General features: G+C 34.1%; 1 protein-coding gene across 6 annotated transcripts in view; it reads left to right on the top strand.

Annotated features, from left to right (window-relative positions):
* TNNI3K (TNNI3 interacting kinase) overlaps window positions 1-20,940 on the top strand; it is a 307,291-nt gene that overhangs the window by 9,881 nt on the left and 276,470 nt on the right. For all 6 annotated transcript variants that reach the window (XM_047725511.1, XM_047725508.1, XM_047725509.1 and 3 more), the window contains exons 3-4: window positions 9,541-9,626; window positions 10,981-11,078. In XM_047725511.1, coding sequence (XP_047581467.1) covers window positions 9,541-9,626; window positions 10,981-11,078 — 184 coding nt within the window. The remainder of the gene's footprint in view (window positions 1-9,540; window positions 9,627-10,980; window positions 11,079-20,940) is intronic.

The raw sequence follows: 20,940 nt of genomic DNA, 5'->3' as shown, positions 1-20,940 counted from the left end.
TATTTTGTTTTGTCTTGTTTTTTGGATCAGGGTTCTTTTCTTTTGTTTTTCTTTATTCCCCCCCCCCCTTTTTTTTTCTTTGGAATCAGGCTTATAGTTTTTTTGATTGTCTCTTTGTTTTTTTCTTTTTCTTTTTTCTTTTTTTTATTTTCTCTTATTTGAGGATGAGGCTCTTTTTTTTCCTCTTTCTTTCTTTCCAGACTTCTTTCAACAAACAAAGCAAAACACACCTACATGAAGGTCAAATAGTCCCCACTGCAAGCAAAGAGAATCTCTGCAAAGGACAGCTAGTGGGAAAAAACTAGCAGCAGCACTGTCTACAGAGACCTGGCAGGCCAGAAAGGATTGGCATGATATAGTCAAACTCTAAAGTGGGAAAAATATATAGCCAAGAATAATTAATCCAGGGGCTATCATCCAGAATAGAAAGAGAGATAAAAAGGTTCTAAGACACAAACTGAAGGAGTTTGTGAACACTATACCAACCCTTAAGAAATATTAAAGGGGACTTTGAGCAGAGAGAGAGAGAGACCAAAAGTAACAAAGACTAGAAAGGAACAGAGACAATCTATTGGAACAGCAATGTTACAGGTAATACAATGGCACTAAATTCATATCTTTCCATAATTACCCTGAATGTAAATGGACTAACTGCTCCAACAAAGACAGGGTATCAGAATGAATAAAAAAACAAGACCCATCAGTATGCTGTTTACAAAGACTCATTTTAGACCCAAAGACACCTCCTGATAGAGAGGGGGTGGAGAACCGTCTCTTATGCTAATGGACCTCAAAGGAAAGCTGGAGTAGCCATCCTTGTATCAGACTAGATTTTAAACCAAAGACTGTAATAAGAGATAAAGAAGGACACTATATCATAATAAAAGGGTCTATCCAACAAGAAGATCTAACAACTGTAAATACTTTTGCCCCTAACTTGGGAGCACCAAATATATACAAATCAATAACAAACCTAAAGAAATGCATTGATAACAATACAATAGTAGTAGGGGCCTTTAACACCCTGTCATAGCAATGGACAGATCATCTAAGCAGAAGATTAACAAGGAAACAAGGACTTTGAATGGCACACTACACCAGATGGACTTAATAGATACATTCAAAACATTTAAGCAGCAGAACATACATTCTTTTTGAATGAACATGGAACATTCTCCAGTAGAGATCATGTACTGGGTCACAAATCAGAACTCAACCAGGTATAAAAAGATTGAGGTATATCCAGGTATAAAAAGATTCAGACCATAGTGCTATGAAAGTCAACCACAAGAAAATATTTGGAAAGGCCACAAATACATGGAGGTTAAAGAACATCCTACTAAAGAATGAATGGGGGATACCTGGGTGTCTCAGGTGGTTAAGTGTCTGCCTTCAGCTCAGGTCCTGACCAGGAACCTGGAATGGAGCCCTGAAATGGGGCTTCCTGCTCAGTGGGAATCATGCTTCTCCCTCTCTATCTGCCACTCCTCCTGCTTGTGCTCTCTTGCTCTCTCTCCAGTGCTCTTTTTCTCAAATAAATAAATAAAATTTTAAAAAAGAAAAAAGAATGAGTGGGCCATCCAAGAAATTAAAGAAGAAATTTAAAAAGATACATGGAAACAAACAAAAATGAAAACACAACAGTTCAAAATCTTTGGGATACAGAAAGGGAAGTATATAGCAATATAGGCATTCTTCAAGAAGCAAGAAAAGTCTCAAATACACAACCTAACCTTACACCTAAGGGAGCTAGAAAAAGAACAGCAAATGAAGCCTATATTCAGCAGGAGAGGGGAAACAATAAATATTAGAGCAGAAATCAATGATATAGAAATCAAATGAACAATAAAACAGATCAACAAAACTAGGAGCCAGTTCATTAAAGAATTAATAAGATTGATAAACCCCTAGCCAGATTTGTCAAAAAGAAAAGATAAAGGAACCAAATAAATAAATCATCAGTGAGAGAGGAGAGATCACAACCAATACCAAAGAAATACAATTATAATATTATGAGTAATTATATGCAAACAAATTAGGCACTCCGGAAAAAATGGATAAATTCCTAAAAATGAATAAACTACCAAAATGGAAACAGGAAGAAATAGAAAATCTGAACATAACCAGCAAAGAAATTGAATCAAAGATCTCCCAACAAACAAGAGTCCAGGGTCAAGTGACTTCCCGGGGGAATTCTACTAGACATTTAAAGAATTACTACCTATTCTTCTGAAATGTCCAAAAAATAGAAATGGAAGTAAAACTTCCAAACTCATTTTATGAGGCCAGAATTATCTTGATTCCAAAACTAGGCAAAGACCCCACTAATAAGGAGAATAACAGATTAATATCCCTGGTGAACACAGATGCAAAAATTCTCAACAACATACTAGCTAATCTGATCCAACAGTACATTAAAAGGATTACTCACCAGGAACAAGTAGGATTTATTCCTGGGCTTCAAGGGTAGTTCAACATCCACAAATCACTCAATGTGATATACCACATTAATAAAGGATAAGAACCATATGATCCTTTCAATAGATGCAGGAAAAGCATTTGACAAAATATAACATCTTTGTTGATAAAAACCCTCAACAAAGTAGGGATAGAGGGAACATACTTTAACATCCTAAAGACCATACATGAAGGCCCATAGCTAATATTATTCTCAATGGAGAAAAATTGAGAGCTTTTTGCCTGAAGTCAGGAAAACAACAGGGATATCCACTCTCACCACTGTTGTTCAACATAGTACTGGAAGTCCTCACCTCAGCAATCTAACAGCAAAAAAGAAATAAAATGCATCCATATCAGCAAAGTAGAGGTCAAACTTTCACTCTTCACAAATGGCAGGGTACTCTGGAAAACGCAAAAAACTCCAAAAAAAATAAAATTGCTAGAACTGATACAGAAATTCAGCAAAGTCGCAGGATATAAAATCAACACACAGAAGTCCTTTGCATTTCTATAGACCAAACAATGAAGCAGCAGAAAGAGAAATCAATGAATTGATCCCATTTACTATTGCACTATAAACCATAAGACACCTAGAAATAAACCTAACCAAAGAGGTAAAAGATCTGTGCACTGAAAACTATAGAACTGTTATGAAATTAAGGAAGACACAAAGAAATGGGAAAACACTCCATTCTCATGGATTGGAAGAATAAATATTCTGAAAATGTCTATAATGCCCAAAGCAATATACATATTAAGTGCAATCTCTATCAAAATAACACCAACGTTTTTCACAGAGCTAGAACAAGGAATTCTAAAATGTATATGGAATGAAAAAAGACCCCAAATAACCAAAGTAACATTGAGAAATAAAACCAAGGCTGGTGGCATCACAATTCTGGACTTCAAGCTGTATTACAAAGCTGTAATCATCAAGACAGTATGGTACAGACACATTGATCAATGGAACAGAATAGAGAGCCCAGAAATTGACTCTCAATTCTGGTCAGCTAATCTTCAACAAAGCAGGAAAGAATATCCAGTGAGAGAAAGACAGTGTCTTCAACAAATGGTGTTGGGAAAACTGGACAGCCATATGCAGAACAGTGAAATTGGATGACTTTCTTACACCATACACAAAAATAAATTCAAAATGGATGAAAGATTTATATGTAAGGCAGGAATCCATCAAAGGCTTAAGGAGAACACAGGCAGCAACCTCTTTGATCTTGGCTGCAGCAGCTTCTTACAAGACACGTCTCAGGAGGCAAGGGAAACAAAAACAAAAATAAACGATTGGGACTTCATCAGGAGGAAAAGCTTTTACACAATAAGGGAAACAGTAAAAAAAAAAAAAAAGGCAGCAAACAGAATGGGAGAAGATATTTAGAAATGGCATATCAAATAAAGGACTAGTATCCAAAATCTATAAAGAACTTACCAAACTGAATATCCCAAAATAAAAAATCCAGTCAAGAAAAGGGCAGAAGACATGAACAGACATTCTCCAAAGAATACATATATATGGCTAACAGATGCATGAAAAAAATGCTTGACAACACTTATAATCAGGAAATACAAATCAAAACCACTATGGGATACCACCTCACAGCAGTCAGAATGGCTAAAATTAACAACTTAGGAAACAACAGCTGTAGGTAAGGATGTGGAGAAAGAAAACCCTCCTGCACTGTTGGTGGGAATGCAACTTGGGCAGCCACTCTGGGAAACAATATGGAGGTTCCTCAAGAAGTTAAAAATAGAGCTACCCTACAACCCAGCAATTGCACTACTAGGCATTTATCCAAATAATACAAAAATAGTGATTCAAAGGGCAGGTGCACCCCAATGTTTATAGCAATACTATCCATAGTAGCCAAAATATGGAAAGAGCACAGGTGTCCATTGACTGATGAATAGCTATGTTACTCAGGCAGAAAAAAGAAATCTTGCCATTTGCGATTACGTGGATGGAATTAGAATGTATTATGTTCAGTGAAATGTCAGAGAGAGGCAAATACCAAATGATTTCATTCATGTGGAGTTTAAGAAACAAAACAGATGAACATTGGAGAAGGGAAGGAAAATAAAATAAGATAAAAACAGAGAGGGAGGCAATAAGAGACTTAACTACAGAGAACAAACTGACAATTTCTGGAGGGGAGGCAGGTGGGGGAATGGGGTAATTAGGTGGTGGGCTTTAAAGAGGGAACCTGATGTAATGGGACTTGAGGTAATGTAACTGAGGAATCACAAAATTCTACTTCTTAAATTAATTAATAATACACCATATGTTAACTAACTTGAAGTTAAATAAAACAAAAAAAATTACAATCAGCCATTTGAAACCTAAATTATCAATTTGGGAAACTAGATGATCTAAAACAAATCCTTTTCTTCTTTCCCTAAATTTCAGCAAATTAATTAATTTAGAAAATGCATCTACCTATCAGAATATTTTGGATAGTAGTATGTTATTTTTGGCCAACTGTTCAAATGTTACATTTTAATTAGTTTCCAATTGTGGTCATGTCAGATATTTTCTTGAAAGGATGAGGTCATGAGAAAGAAGTATAATTGGATCATGAAACTGCATACTTTTCTGTATAAAAGGTAAAGGCTAAGAAAAGAGTTCATTATACTACAAGAAAGAAAGTAACCTTTGGATACAGAACTACCATTTTTAATGATTAAGGACAGAATTTACTGTTAGAAATATATTCGTAATAGTGACTTTTAATTAGGAACTTCATCCATACCTCAGCAAGCACTACGAACTCATTAGGATATGTTAAGTTACAGTATGACATGGCAGGTGATGAAAAATGTAAGGGAAAATTAAAAAATAAATTGAGCTTAGGGTATTAGAATACATAAGTGATGTTCAATTGACAGTGAATTTGACACACACAGTTCCTTTAGAAGAGGCAAAAGAAGAGAATATGAAATATCTCTCCTAGGAATGATTGCATTAAAACCTTGAATATTTTAATTACATGTTTCAAAACAGAAACATTTGACTAGAAGTTAATGGGAAGTGAGAATTAGGATTCAAATATAGCCCCAGTAACTCATTAAAAAAATTACATTCCAGTTATTAAAGTTAAGATAAAAATTGTACTATTAAAATTGCACTTGACTGTCAAATATTGTGGGAGCCTATTCTCTGTTGATTCATTTTGTTGGCATTAATAGAAGTTGCATGAGTTCAAGGAGGATATAATTCAAGAGAAGAACAAAATAACGGACAATAGTTTTAAGCAAGGAGCTCTTTAAGACTATATACCAAGTCACATATGAATGGTCATGTCTACTTTAAGATTCAGTGAGTTAAGAATTGATTGTTGAACAAGAAGTCACTAATATAATTCATGCTTTCAATTTTATGTAAATAATAGTTATTCATTTAGGATTATTCTTATTTTAAATAAAGGAAAAAACTTTAGTATCTTGTATTTTTTGTTTATTCAATGTTTACTTTCTTTGCAAAGCTGATTGGGGCATTAGAAATCAGGACTAATGCTGGAGTCAATTGTAGAATTCTATCTAGCATGCATTTATCCAGGACTAATGCACTTAAAGGATCCAGGACATATGAGTAGGTTTTTGGTTTTTTTCTTTTTTGATTCTTTTTTTTTTTAAGATTTTTTTTTTTTTAATTTATTTGACAGAGAGAGATCACAAGTAGATGGAGAGGCAGGCAGAGAGAGAGAGAGAGGGAAGCAGGCTCCCTGCTGAGCAAAGAGCCCCATGGGGGACTCGATCCCAGGACCCCGAGATCATGACCTGAGCCGAAGGCAGCGGCTTAACCCACTGAGCCACCCAGGTGCCCCATATGAGTAGTTTTAAATCAAGTAGACTGTTGAGAACATGGTAAGGTGATTATTAAGAACAGAGGTGGGGCACACAGTTGGTGTCAGTAGGTGTTGTGCCAGACTGATTGAATGCATCATTTGATGATAATTGATAGATCATGGAATAAGAAAGCAATTGAATCTATCTTCTCATAAAACATTTTAGTATATGTGCTGCCGAAGCGAGCACTCATAAAACATTTTAATGCAACTTTTTTTTCCTCTTGGATTTTTAAGCTCTCCCCTTTTTTCCTTTTTAGTTATTTTAATATCTCCAGTGTTGAAAATAGCCTTCCCATGATGCCTCTGGACTTACATTGCAAAATTATGATTCTAGTAGTTGCTTTGAGTCACTGACAGGTGCTAGGTGTCACAACATCCAATTTGGTAGTCTTTTTAAAAGCATATGAAGACAAGGTCAGACATTTTCTGGGAGCCTGGAAGAGAGTCACCATAAGCATAAAATACTTACATCTATAGAATTGTCAAAATCAGGAAATTTTGCAGGTTATCAGATATGAGAGATTGAAGAAGATCAAACTTGGTGGGAAAATTGTGCTAAAATTTTCCCAAGATTTAAACTATGCAGGGGAAGTTTTATGCTCAGTGACCTTGTTAACAATAGTAATATTAATAATAAAATAACCATTTATTGAAAACATATGTGCTAGTTACTACAGTAAGCCCTAACCTTATTTATTCTTCACAACAATACAATCTCTATGCATTATTTTAATCATTTCATAACTGAAGAAATTACAGATTGAAGAGGTTTAATGACTTGTCCAAATTGGAGGAGACGAAAAATTTAAAAAACTACTTAAAAGGCAGAAGCAGGATAGGACTGCAATACAAGGACCAAGCTTTAAGGATTCCCTACACTGCTAAAATGATTTCCACTTTTAAAACATCAAAACATGGCAGGTATTGCTGTATAATATTAGAAATACATTGAAAAACAAATTTTCTCAAAGGTTTATTACTTCAGAGGTGCTCCCAAGCCTTTTCTTTCAGCATTTGCCATTAAGTTCATTACAGTTAGCTCAAAAGGTACTTCCCTTCCTGTTCTTCTTTTAGGCTAAAGGTTATATATTTCCTTACATTTAACAGAAGGCTTCCCTTTCCTTCCCCACCCAATACTTTGTTTTCTGTCTTTTGATCTTATTGTGTGTTTTCATTGCTGGATAATGGAAGGACCAGGAAAGAAAAGCCAATGCAGCTCAGGGTTTCTAAATCATTGTCAATCAACATCTTCAATGGCTAGTCACAGTTTCCTTTCCCTTTTTATTTATGGACACTGATTTCCTGTAGACTTTAAGAGAAAAATCCCATCCACCTAGGTTTAAAAGCAGAGTTCAGCTCTTCAGAAAACCTATGCTATTTGAAATCATAATCACCGAGAAGAACTCTGTGAATGCACTTGTAAGTGGGCTTCTGAGTGCACTTTGTTTAGTACTACCTATTAAGTTTAATTTCTGCAAGACATCTGTAATACAATTGGCTTTAAGAGTTTAGAAGCCTGACTCAGGCAAAGGCTGCATATTTCCAAGAACCATGTTATTTTGTGCAGTTACTGCACATACCATAAAATAGGAATACCATTTACAATTAGGTTCATTTTAGATAGACATTTAAAACAGTAGTATTTTCATCAGAAATATTTTTTTAGCATCATTCATTGAACTGGGGGGGAAGTGCAGATAGGAGTGAGTTAAACTTTTAGCTATTTTCCCCCAAATTCTTGTCTCCTTGATCTATTATATTATTAACATTTGTAAGGATGACTCTGAGTTTACTGTACTTCTACATATAGCATTCCAAAGCAAGTTGAGGTATGTTTCTCAATATGAATAAGCATGTCTGTGGACTTTGCAGCTGGGAAGTTGAACATGCAAACCAAGAAGTTTATGAGTATGAGGATGTTCTAGAATATTCTATGAAAACAAACCACTGGCTTGCCATTGCTAATTAAAGTTTTCACCAAGAGAGATCCTTCAATGTCTCTAGATTTAGAGGTTCTCTCTTTTTAGCAGCACCCTGGAAATAGCACCTTTTCTTTTCTATTTTAAATATTCCAATAGCTTTTGAAGTGCTTAACTGGGTGCCTTGAAGATAATGTCCTGAATTTATAGTACCTTTCAAGTGTAAGTACTTTACAAATGATGTGGAAGTTTCACTCACCAAAAACTATACTATCTCACTCAAACTGCTGGAGATTTAAATAGGCAGGAAGCCACTGGAAATTGACCTGGGAGGCCAAGGATGTGATCTTATTTCTACTGAAAAATGCCCTGGGGGTACCATCGAGGTCAAGAGGTCAAGCATTTTAGTTTTATATTCCTTTTCCAAGGGTACCTTTGGCTCTCTAGGGCCCTCCTGGGGCAAGGGTCTTTGTTCACACAAAGGCAAGGATTTTACTAATTGAATCACTAACACTACTCCTCTCCAGGGCTTTTATCAGTACCTGATCAGAGTTTAGACCTCTTTTATCTATGAAATCTGACCCCATCAAAGTACAAGGAAACTTTGCTTCAGGCAGAATTTGTAAAACAGCAGGGATTATATTACTTTCTCCAATCTCTTATCAAATGCCACTTTTTTTTCTTTTTTAAGGGAATTTCTTGACTTTCTCCATAAATATGATGTGAAATTTTTTTTTTAAGATTTTATTTATTTATTTGTCAGAGAGAGAGAGAGTGAGCACAGGCAGACAGAGTGGCAGAGGGAGAAGCAGGCTCCCTGCGGAGCAAGGAGCCCAATGCGGGACTCAATCCCAGGACACTGGGATCATGACCTGAGCCGGAGGCAGCCGCTCAACCAACTGAGCCAGGCAGGCGTCCCTATGATGTGAAATTTTGAATGCGAATGAGTTTACTTTCAAATGTCTGCTTTCTATTTCTATTATACATAAATTTTATTTATTTTTTTATTATACATAAATTTTAATTCATAAAATTCCTTGAAAAGTTCAAATTATACATAGAACACAAAGCTATATAACGGTCCTTAATTTAAACTTGTCTCTCACACTTTCATATTATGTTCTCTCTACTTTATTCTTCATATGGATGCATATTCAAAATTATTTTTCTAGGTACAACAAAATCCTAGAAAAGATATACTTCTGAATTTATAGTAACAGGTTTCCTTTCATAATTTTTCAACTGAAAAATAATAAACTAAAAGGTGAAATCTTTGGTCATATGAAAAAACTTTTTTTTTTCAGCTCTGATGATGCCTTCAATAAAGTTAACTTAAATTACCGCACAGAGAATGGGCTGTCTCTACTACATCTGTGCTGCATTTGTGGAGGTGAGTGCTTAAAACTCAGTATTTTACAAACTAGTTATATGTATCTATGGTCAATGATTTGAGCTGCTTAATAGTCTACAAGAGAATTCTATTCATGCTTAATTTTCTCTTTTGCTTTGTCCCTACAACCCTGACAAACTTCAGTTGAAGCAGTAACTACCAGGCAGATGTTCCAATGGATTTAGCTCTGAATTTAAGTTTCATTTTGTTTCTACCCTGAATCAAGTCACTTAATTTGCTTGAAAACTAAAAAAAAAAAAAAAAAAAAAAAAAAAAAAAAGAATTCAGTATTGGGCATGCCAGTCAGGGATTAGGTTAAATTCAGAAGCACTTAAAGCATTCCCTAAAATACAATCATGCAATCGCTTTACAATCTGCAGTAAAATATGTGTAAGGTAAGATAAATGCTGAAGATAAAATCTCAAAGTGCAGATTGATCAAAGTGAAGATTTAGAGTTTAATTGGACTTGTATTTTGGTTTTGTTCATTAATGTATCCCAAGCACTGGCATATAGTAGATACTTAATAAATTTATTAATGAATGATTAATATTTACTTTGTTAATACAAACTAGTATTCACTAAACTCAGGTTTTAAATAAAAAACACTAATGCAGATATATCAGCTCTAATCATATTCCTTAAGCATTCCTCCCAGAACTAAACAGACTACTTAACAGATCTTCCTCCCAAATTTAAACATTCATTCCCAACTTCGGTTCCTTCTTCCAGATTTCTCTGATCTAAAGAAACTCTACTGCTAATAATGTTCTGAGGAATCCTGTGCAACTAGATTTTTATCTAAGATTTTTCACTGTTTATTAAAATAAATTTTCATGTTTTTATGTTTCAAAACCAACCAATAATGAGAGTACTACAGAAAAAGTGTAACACAATGATTTAAATAAACACCACTGATACAAGGTTCTATGCATATAATAGAAGTGTTCACTACTAAGGAGGGCTGTCAATTAATAGAAAACTTTACAAATGGCCTGTAGAACAGCAGTCTGACATTTTTAAAGATTTTATTTATTTATTTATTTATTTATTTATTTATTTATTTAAGAGAGAGAGAGAGCAAGAGCCCCAGCGTGTTTGTCCAGTGGGGAGGGAAATAAACAGACTCTGTGCTAAGCATAGAGCCCAAGGCATGGCGATCCCAAGATCCTGAGATTATGACCAAGAGTTAAACACTCACCACTCAACTGCCTAAGCCACCTGAGCCACCCAGGTGCCACAAGTCTGACATTTTCATACCTCAGTGTGAATTTATCATTAAGTCAAAGAGAGATTTGAAAGTCATTTGGTCTACTCCCACAACAATTTAACCTTTTTTCACTTTTCTCTTTAAGGCAACAAGTCACATATTAGAACCCTTATGTTAAAAGGGCTTCGTCCATCTCGACTAACAAGAAATGGATTTACAGCCTTGCACTTGGCAGTTTACAAGGTACAGTATTTTTGTTCCCATAATACTGTATTACAACTTAAGATGATGTGTATCTTCAGACTGCTGCTGCCCTTCCTCCCCTTCACCCTCCTCCTCTTTTTCTTCTTCTCCTCCTCCCCCTCCTCCCCCTCCTCCCTCTTCCTCCTCCTCCTCCTTCTTCCTCCTATTCTTCTTTTTCCTCTTCTCCTTCTTGTCCTTCTCCTTCTTGTTCTTCTTCTCTTCTTCCTCCTTTCCTCCTCCTCCTCTTCCTTCTTCTTCTTCTCCTTCTTTTTTCTTTCTTCTCCTCCTACCTCCTCCTCCCCCTCCCTCTCTCCTTTCCTCCTCCTCCTCCCTTCTTCTTCTTCTTGTTCTTGTTGTTGTTGTTCTTCTTCTTCTTCTTCTCCTCCTCCTCCTCCTCCTCCTCCTCCTCCTCCTCCTCCTCCTCCTCCTCCTCCTCCTCCTCCTCCTCCTTCTTCTTCTTCTTCTTCTTCTTCTTCTTCTTCTTCTTCTTCTTCCTGTGTGTGATGGGGAGTTGGCAAATTGGTAATCATGAAAAACATTCAGAGTGACTAGAGCATTAGATTACCAGGGGAAGCTCTTTCTCTATATTGACCTGGTATCATCTATATACCAGGTACATACTCTGTAATACTTTCCATGTTTAACTCATTTAAGTCTCACGAGAAACTATAAGTGAATACCATTATTATCGCCGAGATTACATGGTTAGTTAATGGGTTAGCCTGGATTTGGGACCTGGCCTTCTGGTCCCTTTGCCAGAGCTTCTCACCAAGAGACCAAGTTGCCTCTGTGCAGTAGAGGATGAGGTTGTCTTTGAGAATGAAAGAAGCACATTGAAGCTACATTTATTTTTCTGCACATTTACCTTAATTAAAAATATCTCTAGAGGCACCTGGGTGGCTCACTTAGTTAAGCATCTAACTCTTGATTTTGGCTCAGGTCACAATCTCAGGATCTTGAGATCGAGCCCTGCATGGGGCTCTGCACTGGGTGTGGAGTCTGCTTAAGATTCTCTCTCTTCCTCTCCCTCTGCCCTCCCTCCACCACTCCTCACATGGACACTCTTGCAACACTCTCTCTCTCAAATAAATATATAAAATCTTTTAAAAAAATACCTTTAGAGTTCCCTTTAGTTTCCTTCTTTTATTTTTCCTACTTTTTCTTCAGTTTATTTCCTTGCATCAATCCCTATTTCCCAGCTAATCTCAGTACTTGATCAGAAGGTAAAAATAAAACTGGATTGGAAAAACTGGGATATTCAGTATTAGGATAGATCCTGGAAATTGTCATAAATATAAATATATAGAATATATAAAATAAATATAAATTGTTTCTTCTCTAATCATAATACTTTAATATATAATTTTACTTACTCTATACTTATGAGTTAAGTATTATACTAGGTTTTATATACATTATTTCTTTAACTATTAATATAACTTAGTGATATGCATAATAGCGTTTTTTTATAGAAAAGGAAACCAAAGGTTAAAGTTACATATCTAGTAAAGGTCAGAATGGTGATTGGAATCAAGTGCAGTTAACTCATACTCTCAGACTCTCATTATATTGCATATTTTGTTCTTTCTTAATTTTATATACATCTGTGACAGGATTTTATTTTTATTTCAGTTTTGTATGTGCAGGAGTTGGGAGCAGTGCAGGAGTTGGGAGCGGGGCAGATGTTGCTCATATCAGGATCACTTCTCACTAGGTTCCCTCCCCAAACCTTTAGAGTTTATCATGGTGAGGGGAAAGAAGCCATATTTTCCCATGATTCAGATTCACATATTCCTGTGATTCATAGTGCAGATGCACTAATATTCATCCTTTTTTGAGCCCAGCCAGTGCCTAGTCATTTTTTTCCTGCGAGAAAGCGTCAGTTATGTGCTAACTTATTTTTAATACCTCCTAATCATCCTGTGAAACTTGAATTGAGGCTGAGCTCAGGATATGGTAAGCAGAGTCTGATCTGGCTTTTCTGCTGACTAGCAGGAGATGAAAGTAGAAAAGCTCCAAAGAATAAGAAGAGACTTAAGGCAGTATGTGAAACCATGAATTCTGAATCTGACTGGGGGGTTCCTTTATATATTAGTTTGTTTTCCTAATAATATGACACAACCATAGAAATGCATTTTGAATGATTTAGTGCTACAATCTTTACAGAATTTCTTCTACTTCTGTTTATCAAAACGAAATTTTCCATATTTAGAATTGCCTTTGCTCTATTTCTTCTGTTTTCATATATTTTATGGAAGGATATATGGACTAGATATTTTTTAGCAAGTTTAAACAAATTTAGAGTCTTAGGACATAAGGTAGGCAAAAATTTTGAAAAGGCTATAATAGAGTGCATGATTATTCTACTTATTCCTTAACAAAGGCAAAAACAAATTAAATTTACAATTTCTTTTAAAACACATTCATACTGGGGCACCTGGGTGGCTCAGTGGGTTAAGCCTCTGCCTTCGGCTCAGGTCGTGATCTCGGGGTTCTAGGATCGAGCCCCGCATCGGGCTCTCTGCTCAGCGGGAAGCCTGCTTCTCCCTCTCTCTCTCTTCCTGCCTTTCTACCTACTTGTGATCTCTCTCTCTCTGTCAAATAAATAAAATCTTAAAAAAAAAAACCACATTCATACTACCATTCATTCTACCATTCATACTACCACTGCATTAAATCTAGTTCTAATTATCCATTCCCTAACCTGCCTAAAAAAAAGAAAATCCACTTATATCATCACAATACAATGATCAAAATCAGAAAATTTAACATTGATGCAATACTACAATCTATAGTCCAGATTCAAATTTGATTATTTATCTTATTAGTGTCATTTATAAAAGGTTGTTTATATTTTTCTTGTTTAGAATTGATTCCAGAATCATTCATTTTTAGTTTTCTTGTCTCGGAATCTCTTTTATCTGAAAGAAATTTCCTTGCCTTTATTTCCTTTCCTTTCCTTTATTTCCTTTCCTATCTTGATTTTAATATTTTGGTTCACACAGAACAGTTAGTTACTTATGTATATTTATTTGGATTTTTATAAATATTTCAAGTGAACTTTATTTTTTCTTACCACTCACAAAATGAATAATCTGATTTTCACATCTTTTTATTGTTCACATCAGCAGCTCATTTAATCATACACCTTGGCATGCTGGGTCCAACTCAGAGCTGGGTAATTTTTACCAGTAGGGCAACTCTGCTTTCATTAATAGTAATGGAACAGGTGTTTTGTTTTTTAAGTCCATGTGGCTGGTTAGCACTCATCTTACTTATTTTGTTTGTGTTTGATTTGTTTTTGTTTAGTTTTTTTTTTAATAGGTGCTAGATTTATTGAGGTATAATTTATGTACAATAAAAGTCACAATTTTAAGTGGGCAATTTGATGACTTTTAAAAATGTATATAGTCATGTACTGTCATCACAGTCATGATATAGGACTTTTTATCATATAAAAAATTTCCTTCATACCCTCTCTGTAGTCAATTTTTTCCTTTATCCCCCTGACCTCTGGAAAACATACATGTTTTCGATCAGTATAATTTTTCCCTTCTAGAATTTACCTAAATGCAATTCATTCAGTATGTTTTCTTTTATATATGGTTTCTGTCACTTAGCATAATACTATTGTTGTATGTTCAGTAATTCTTTTATTTTATGGTGGATCTATATTCCTTTCAATGTATATAGTACCATTTGTTCAACAATTTACTTGTTATGGACAGATGACTTGTTTCCATATTTTGACTGTTATAAAGCTGCTGTTAATATTCATGTGCAGATATTTTTTGAGCACTTGTTTTTATTTCTCTTGGGCAATGTGTAGGAATGTAATTGGTGGATCATAAGTGCATGTTTATTTTATAAGAAATGCCAAGCCCTTTACCGAGTTGGTTATATCATCTTCCATTTCCATTACCAATGTGTTTGTTTCTAATGATTATGTTATACAGTCTTGCCAACACTTGTCAATATTTTTTTATTTTAACCTTTCTATTGGATATATATTAATATTTTGATTAATTTGCATTTCTGTAGTGACTAATGAAGTTGAATAGATTTTTATGTGATTATTTGTCACCTTTTTTTTTTTTGCTGTAGTGTCTTTTCAAATCTTTATCCCATTTTAAAATTTGGTTTATTGTTTTCCTGAATTATAAGAAAAGATGGGTTTTGTATATTTGGATATGGGTCCTTTGTTGCATATACATTTTGCAAAATTTTCCCATCTGTGGTTTGCCTTTTCATTTTCTTATAGCAAAACGTATATGCCTTATTTTTTAATTGATTAGTGATTACATTATAGATCTTCAATAAACACATGCACTATCTATTAATATCAGACTATTTCACTTTAAACAACCATCCATAGTATGATGCCACTTTATCTTCATTCTTTATACTATTGTTGTCTTATACATTATATCTACATATGTTATAAATTCCAATATATTGTTAGAATTTTTGTGATAGTTACTTCATGTCCTTTAGAGAAAATATATTTAATTTTTAGCACATTGGTTATAATAAACCTATGTATGATTTTTCTCTGTACAGTGCTTTTTAGAGTCCATTGAGCTTCATAAATCTGTAAGTTTATGCTTTCATCAATTTCAGAAATTTTGATCATTATTTTTTCAAATATGTATGTTTGAATGTTTGGTAATCTTCCACACTCTGTTCGTTTTCTTCTATATTATTTCTCTCTGTTTTTAAATTTTGATTATTTCTAATTACTTGAATTCAAGTTCAAAAATGATTCCTCTGCCATCTCCCATCTGATGACAATCTACTAAGAGTTATTCATTTCAGATACCATATTTTTCAGGTCTAGTATTTCCCTTGATGTCAAAATATAATTTCAATTTCTTTTCTATGTTTACCCATCTGTTCCTTTGCTTTTCCATATTTTCCTTTAAATTCTTGAATCTATCATTAATGACTGTTTTAAATCCCTTATCTGTTGTCTCTAATATCTGGATTACCCCATTGTTTATTTCTATTGGATGTTTTTTCTCTTGAATGTATATTACATTTTCCAGTTTTTTCACATATTTTTAAATTTTTTATTGGATGTTAAACATTATGTGTTTTTTGTTACAATAAATCATCATGTTATCTTCCTTTAAAGATGTTAAGTTTTGTTTTGTTTTGTTTTGTTTTTGGAAGGCAGTTACATTTCACCTAGTCGATCTTGATTTGATTTTTTGTGAGATAGCCTAAAAGCACACCTCCTACTCTAGGATGTGGTCCTTACTCCTGAATATGGTTCTTACTCCAAAGGTGTGGATTTTTGATATCTTACCTGATTGCCCGAGTCACTTAGTAAAGTCTCCATTATGGTTTCTGGAACTCCAAAATGTCCTATTATTCCATGATGTCTTCCATAATTACCATATACTTTCCAGCCATAAATCAGTGATCTTATCTACTAAAGAGTGTCTCTGTTTCTGCACAGTTCAACTCAAAAATCCATAGTGAATCTCAATGCAGATGTCTATAGTCCTCTCTTTGTGTAGTTGCTTCTTCTGCTACAGTTACCCTGTTAACAAATTGCAGTCATTTTATAATCCCAGAAATTTAATCTCGATTGTTAACTCATTATGATTGCCCTTTCACTTTCTCTTCTGTGACAGAGAAATACCTCAGGCAGAAAGTGAGAACACTCATGGAATATTGTGGAGGCTTACCTTATGTCTTTCCCTTCTTCCAAAGATCACAGTCTTTTGTTAATGTTCTTCAGTGACTTAGAACAGTTGTGTCATGTATTTTGTTCCATCTTATGTATTTGACTTGTCAGTGGGGGAAATCTGTACATGTAATTTAGTCATGCCCCCATCTATTTTTAGATTACTTCCAAAATGATTTGCATAAGACACAAATCTGTAATGTCAATGTTCTGTTTAAAAATTACTATTGTTATCCATTACCTGCATAATAAAATTCAGGCTCCTAAATAAGATATTCAAAATCCCTTAATTCACAATTTTGCTGGAATCACTTTTCAGACTTTCTTATGGTCACTGCTCTTCCAACTCTAATGGTTTTCAAATTTAATATGCATAAGAATTATATGGTAACTACATGTTTAAAATGGATATTTCTCTCCACATCTCACTTCAATGAAATTTTGTACATACCGAATATGCTGGGAACCTAAAATTTTAACAAACAACCTAGGCAATTTTGATATAAGCAGTTTTTTTATGTAAACTATATGATAAGGATCATTGTTCAAGTCTTGCAACTCAAATTGTGGTAAGAAGACCAGAAGCTCCTGCCTCAAATGAGAGATTTTTAGAAATGCAGAACCTCATTCCCTATCCTACCCCTAACCAACGAAAATGAGTTTTTGTTTTTTGTTCTTAATCCCAGCTAACAGTTTTACATACTAAAGTTTGTAAAGCACTGTTCTAGATTACTTCATTTTTTAGGACAAGCATTTTTCATACTCCAGTGTTTTTATTCTTATTATTTCTTCTGCTTAAATATATTTTGATTTCTTTATTTCTTAAGAGATTATTACATATTTGAAAACAAGATAAATTGAGCTCCCTCAAGGCTTCTTGAACTCCCAAGCAGATTTTATTGTACTCTCTTTGGGGTTTCAATTACAAATTCACATTGTTCTATATTACAGCACTTACAGTTATTTATTTGGGTATTTCATATGTTTTGTGAACTTGTAGCATTGGGAGTAAGTCTTTTCCTTTAATTACTCGGTGTATAAGGACCTATAAAAGATCCTTGATAAATAGTCTTGAGAAATTAATGAGTATCCAAACATTAGCACAAATAATACTTGATATTGATTGATATAATATACCTTAATAAAGACTGTCAGCTTAGGAGCTAGACTATTTATTTCCATATCTCAGTTCTGAGACTTACTAGCTATGCATCTTTAAACAAATTACTCTCTCCCTCAGTCTCTGAAATGGAGGAAATAGAATAGCATATTTTATTGAGTGGTTTATAGTTTTAAAAAGGACAAACCATACACAGTACTTAGTGAAATACCTAGCATGTAGCATGTACTCGGTTAAAAGTTAATTATCGTTGTTAAACTTTCATTTCAAACAAATATTTATTGAAGAACTAATGTTCAGCCATTAAAAAAAAAAGATTTTATTTACTTATTTATTGATTGATTGATTTGAGAGAGAGAGAGAGAGAACACACATGTGCCAGCCCATGAGCATGGGGGCAGAAGGGGAAGGAGAGGAGGAGACAGAATCCCAAGCAGACTCCATGCCGAGCACATAGCCCAACACAGGGCTTATCTCACAACCTGAGATCATGACCTGAACCAAAACCGAGTCAGAAGCTTAACTGACTGAACACTCAGGTGCCCCTAATGTTCAGCCATTTTATACCGAAAACAAACAAAAAGGATCACATCTTCTGGATTATAACATTCTAAAGAGATGAGAATATATAATCCTAAAAACATCAACGTAGTGAAGTCTATACTTAGATCAATGGATTCCAAGTTTTTTTATTATATGCTACATAAAATTATCTCCCCAAATGCATATATTTGTTCAAAAATCATAATTATGAAAAAAATTATCAACAAATATTTCTAAGTAAAAATACACTCTCTGGCAGACAGTGTTAAAATTTGTTGTTATAAATCCATATTTCATATATCCTTTTTGATAATATTAAAATATTTTTACAAACTTATTTTCAAATATGATTAGCTATGCATTAATTTTACCTGGAAATTTGGCTTACAAAAAGCTCAAATTACTAGAAAGAAAATTGCCCAGCATGCCAGCTCTGCTATTTTCCTTCCCTTCTTCTTATATTAATGATATAGATTTCTTCTGTGATTTTTTCCACAGGAATCTTTTAAAAATAATCTGCCAATTTTTAGAAATAAATTCAGTAAAATTAGATATTAAAATCTATAAAGCCACTAAATTTAGCACACATGAGCAATAACGCATCTGTAGGTGCTAAATGCTAAAGAAAAAGTGAGAAGTAACTCTCAACTTCTCTCCATTTGGAATTATAAGTATTTATTTATCATACTTTGGGTATTATATGTGACACATAACTAACTGATACATTAACTAAGATCACCAGTACAAATTTTCATGTGAAATATTAGTAAAATTTAATTCTTTTTTATAAATAAAGATAAATAGAATTTCTGATATTTTCTTTTTGTATTATTGAACACCAGGAAATGGAAGAAGGGTCAACAGAGATAATGAGATAAAAAAGTTCAAAAGCAAATTTAGAGGACTTGCTTTGAGTACAGATACTCAGTCTAAGAGTGTTCTCTTTTTTCTTTCCTGTTTTCCAAATTTCAAACAAAGTCAAGTATTCCTGTCACACCAACCTTTACTAAGTGATATCTTTTGCAGAGGTAAATTCAGAATTGATTCAACAAGAGGAATGTAGGTGTGAACTTTCATGAGCAGTTATTTTTATACTGATTAATGGATCCTTTCATTGGAGATGTCTGTGATGCATGAGGCAGCTCTAGTCCATTAAATTTTAATGCCTGGAACTAAATATGTTTTATACTGAAGCTCTGTATACACCCTTGCCCTAAAAGAAACCTTAATACTCTTCAAAGACTACAAAACTGCTTTTTTACCTTTTTCCTTACTTGCACAAATAGGCAAAAATAATTACTGGGCTGGGTAACTTGCATTGTAAAGATATTAAATAAGCACATTATTAAAATATATACTTACATTTGCCTGTTTCCACCCAGAGAAACCCAATCATCTTTCCAAACCAAGGTCTGGTCTTCCTTATAGCTTGATGTGACATTTCAGGGACTATTAGACTATCTGAGCTAGATAGGGTATATTTCTATTATTATAGAAAATAATTTAGCCCAGCTATGACATCTTGCAGGTGAAGGTAATGAGGTATTTCATGATTAAACATATTTGGAGATAAAATGGACTAAGATGTAAGATTAATGTTCTCATAGGTCAATCTTGGGGGTGGCATTAATATTAATATATGAAATTATACTTGTAAGAATCTTGAGTTTACAAACATTATACTATACATTATACAATTTGATCCTGTTACAACCCTATAAATGGATACAGCAGGTATTAGATTCCCTTTTTACAGGTGAAGAACACATGGTCAGGGCTTACACATGAAAGGCAAAAAATTGAGAGTAGAATATTAGGGGTGAAGGGTGACATTTTGTATTGAGAAAAGCATATGACTTAAAATCAGAAAGTCAAAGTTCAAATCCCAGTTTAGCTTTTATTTAAATGTACATTAAAAAACATATTTTATGATATGTTATGCCAGTTGAGTTCTCGAAAAGCAGGCTCTGAAAGGGATTTTGGAGTACAGGAGATTTATTTGAAAGTGACACCTGTGAAAGGCAAGGAAGGCAGTAGAATAGTCTGGGGAAGAAGTCAGACCACGGTGCAGACTTACTAAAATCTTTACCAGCCCAATAGGAACTCCAGAGCAAAAATTGTCTTTTAGAGGAGTAATGCTTGAGTGGCAATGGCTGGTTCTTTTATAAATGATGGTTCTTTTACCATCAGCTTTCCTAGTCAAGGACTGGGGACCACCTTGGAAAGATCTCACCTCTACTGCTGCAGTGGATCCTTGAAAGAGCTAGCTAAGGGATGCTGCCAGCTAACCACATTCCCAGCACACTCTTCTTGAAGGGAAATCTGAATAGCATATCTCTACATCTGCCAAACAATTGGAAATCCTCAGTATTTTATGCCAAATGAAAAGGGGAAATTATTTTTCTCTATATTTATCTCTATATTTCTTCTCTCTATTTTTCTCTATATTTCTCTCTATATTTTCTCAATATTTTTCTCTATATATTATTTTTCTCTATATTTTTCTT

Source organism: Lutra lutra, chromosome 4 (assembly GCF_902655055.1).
Source record: "Lutra lutra chromosome 4, mLutLut1.2, whole genome shotgun sequence".
In the NCBI taxonomy this organism is placed as follows: Eukaryota; Metazoa; Chordata; class Mammalia; order Carnivora; family Mustelidae; genus Lutra; species Lutra lutra.
Note: the sequence above shows the minus strand (reverse complement) of the source record. Positions and strands in the feature narration are given on the sequence as shown.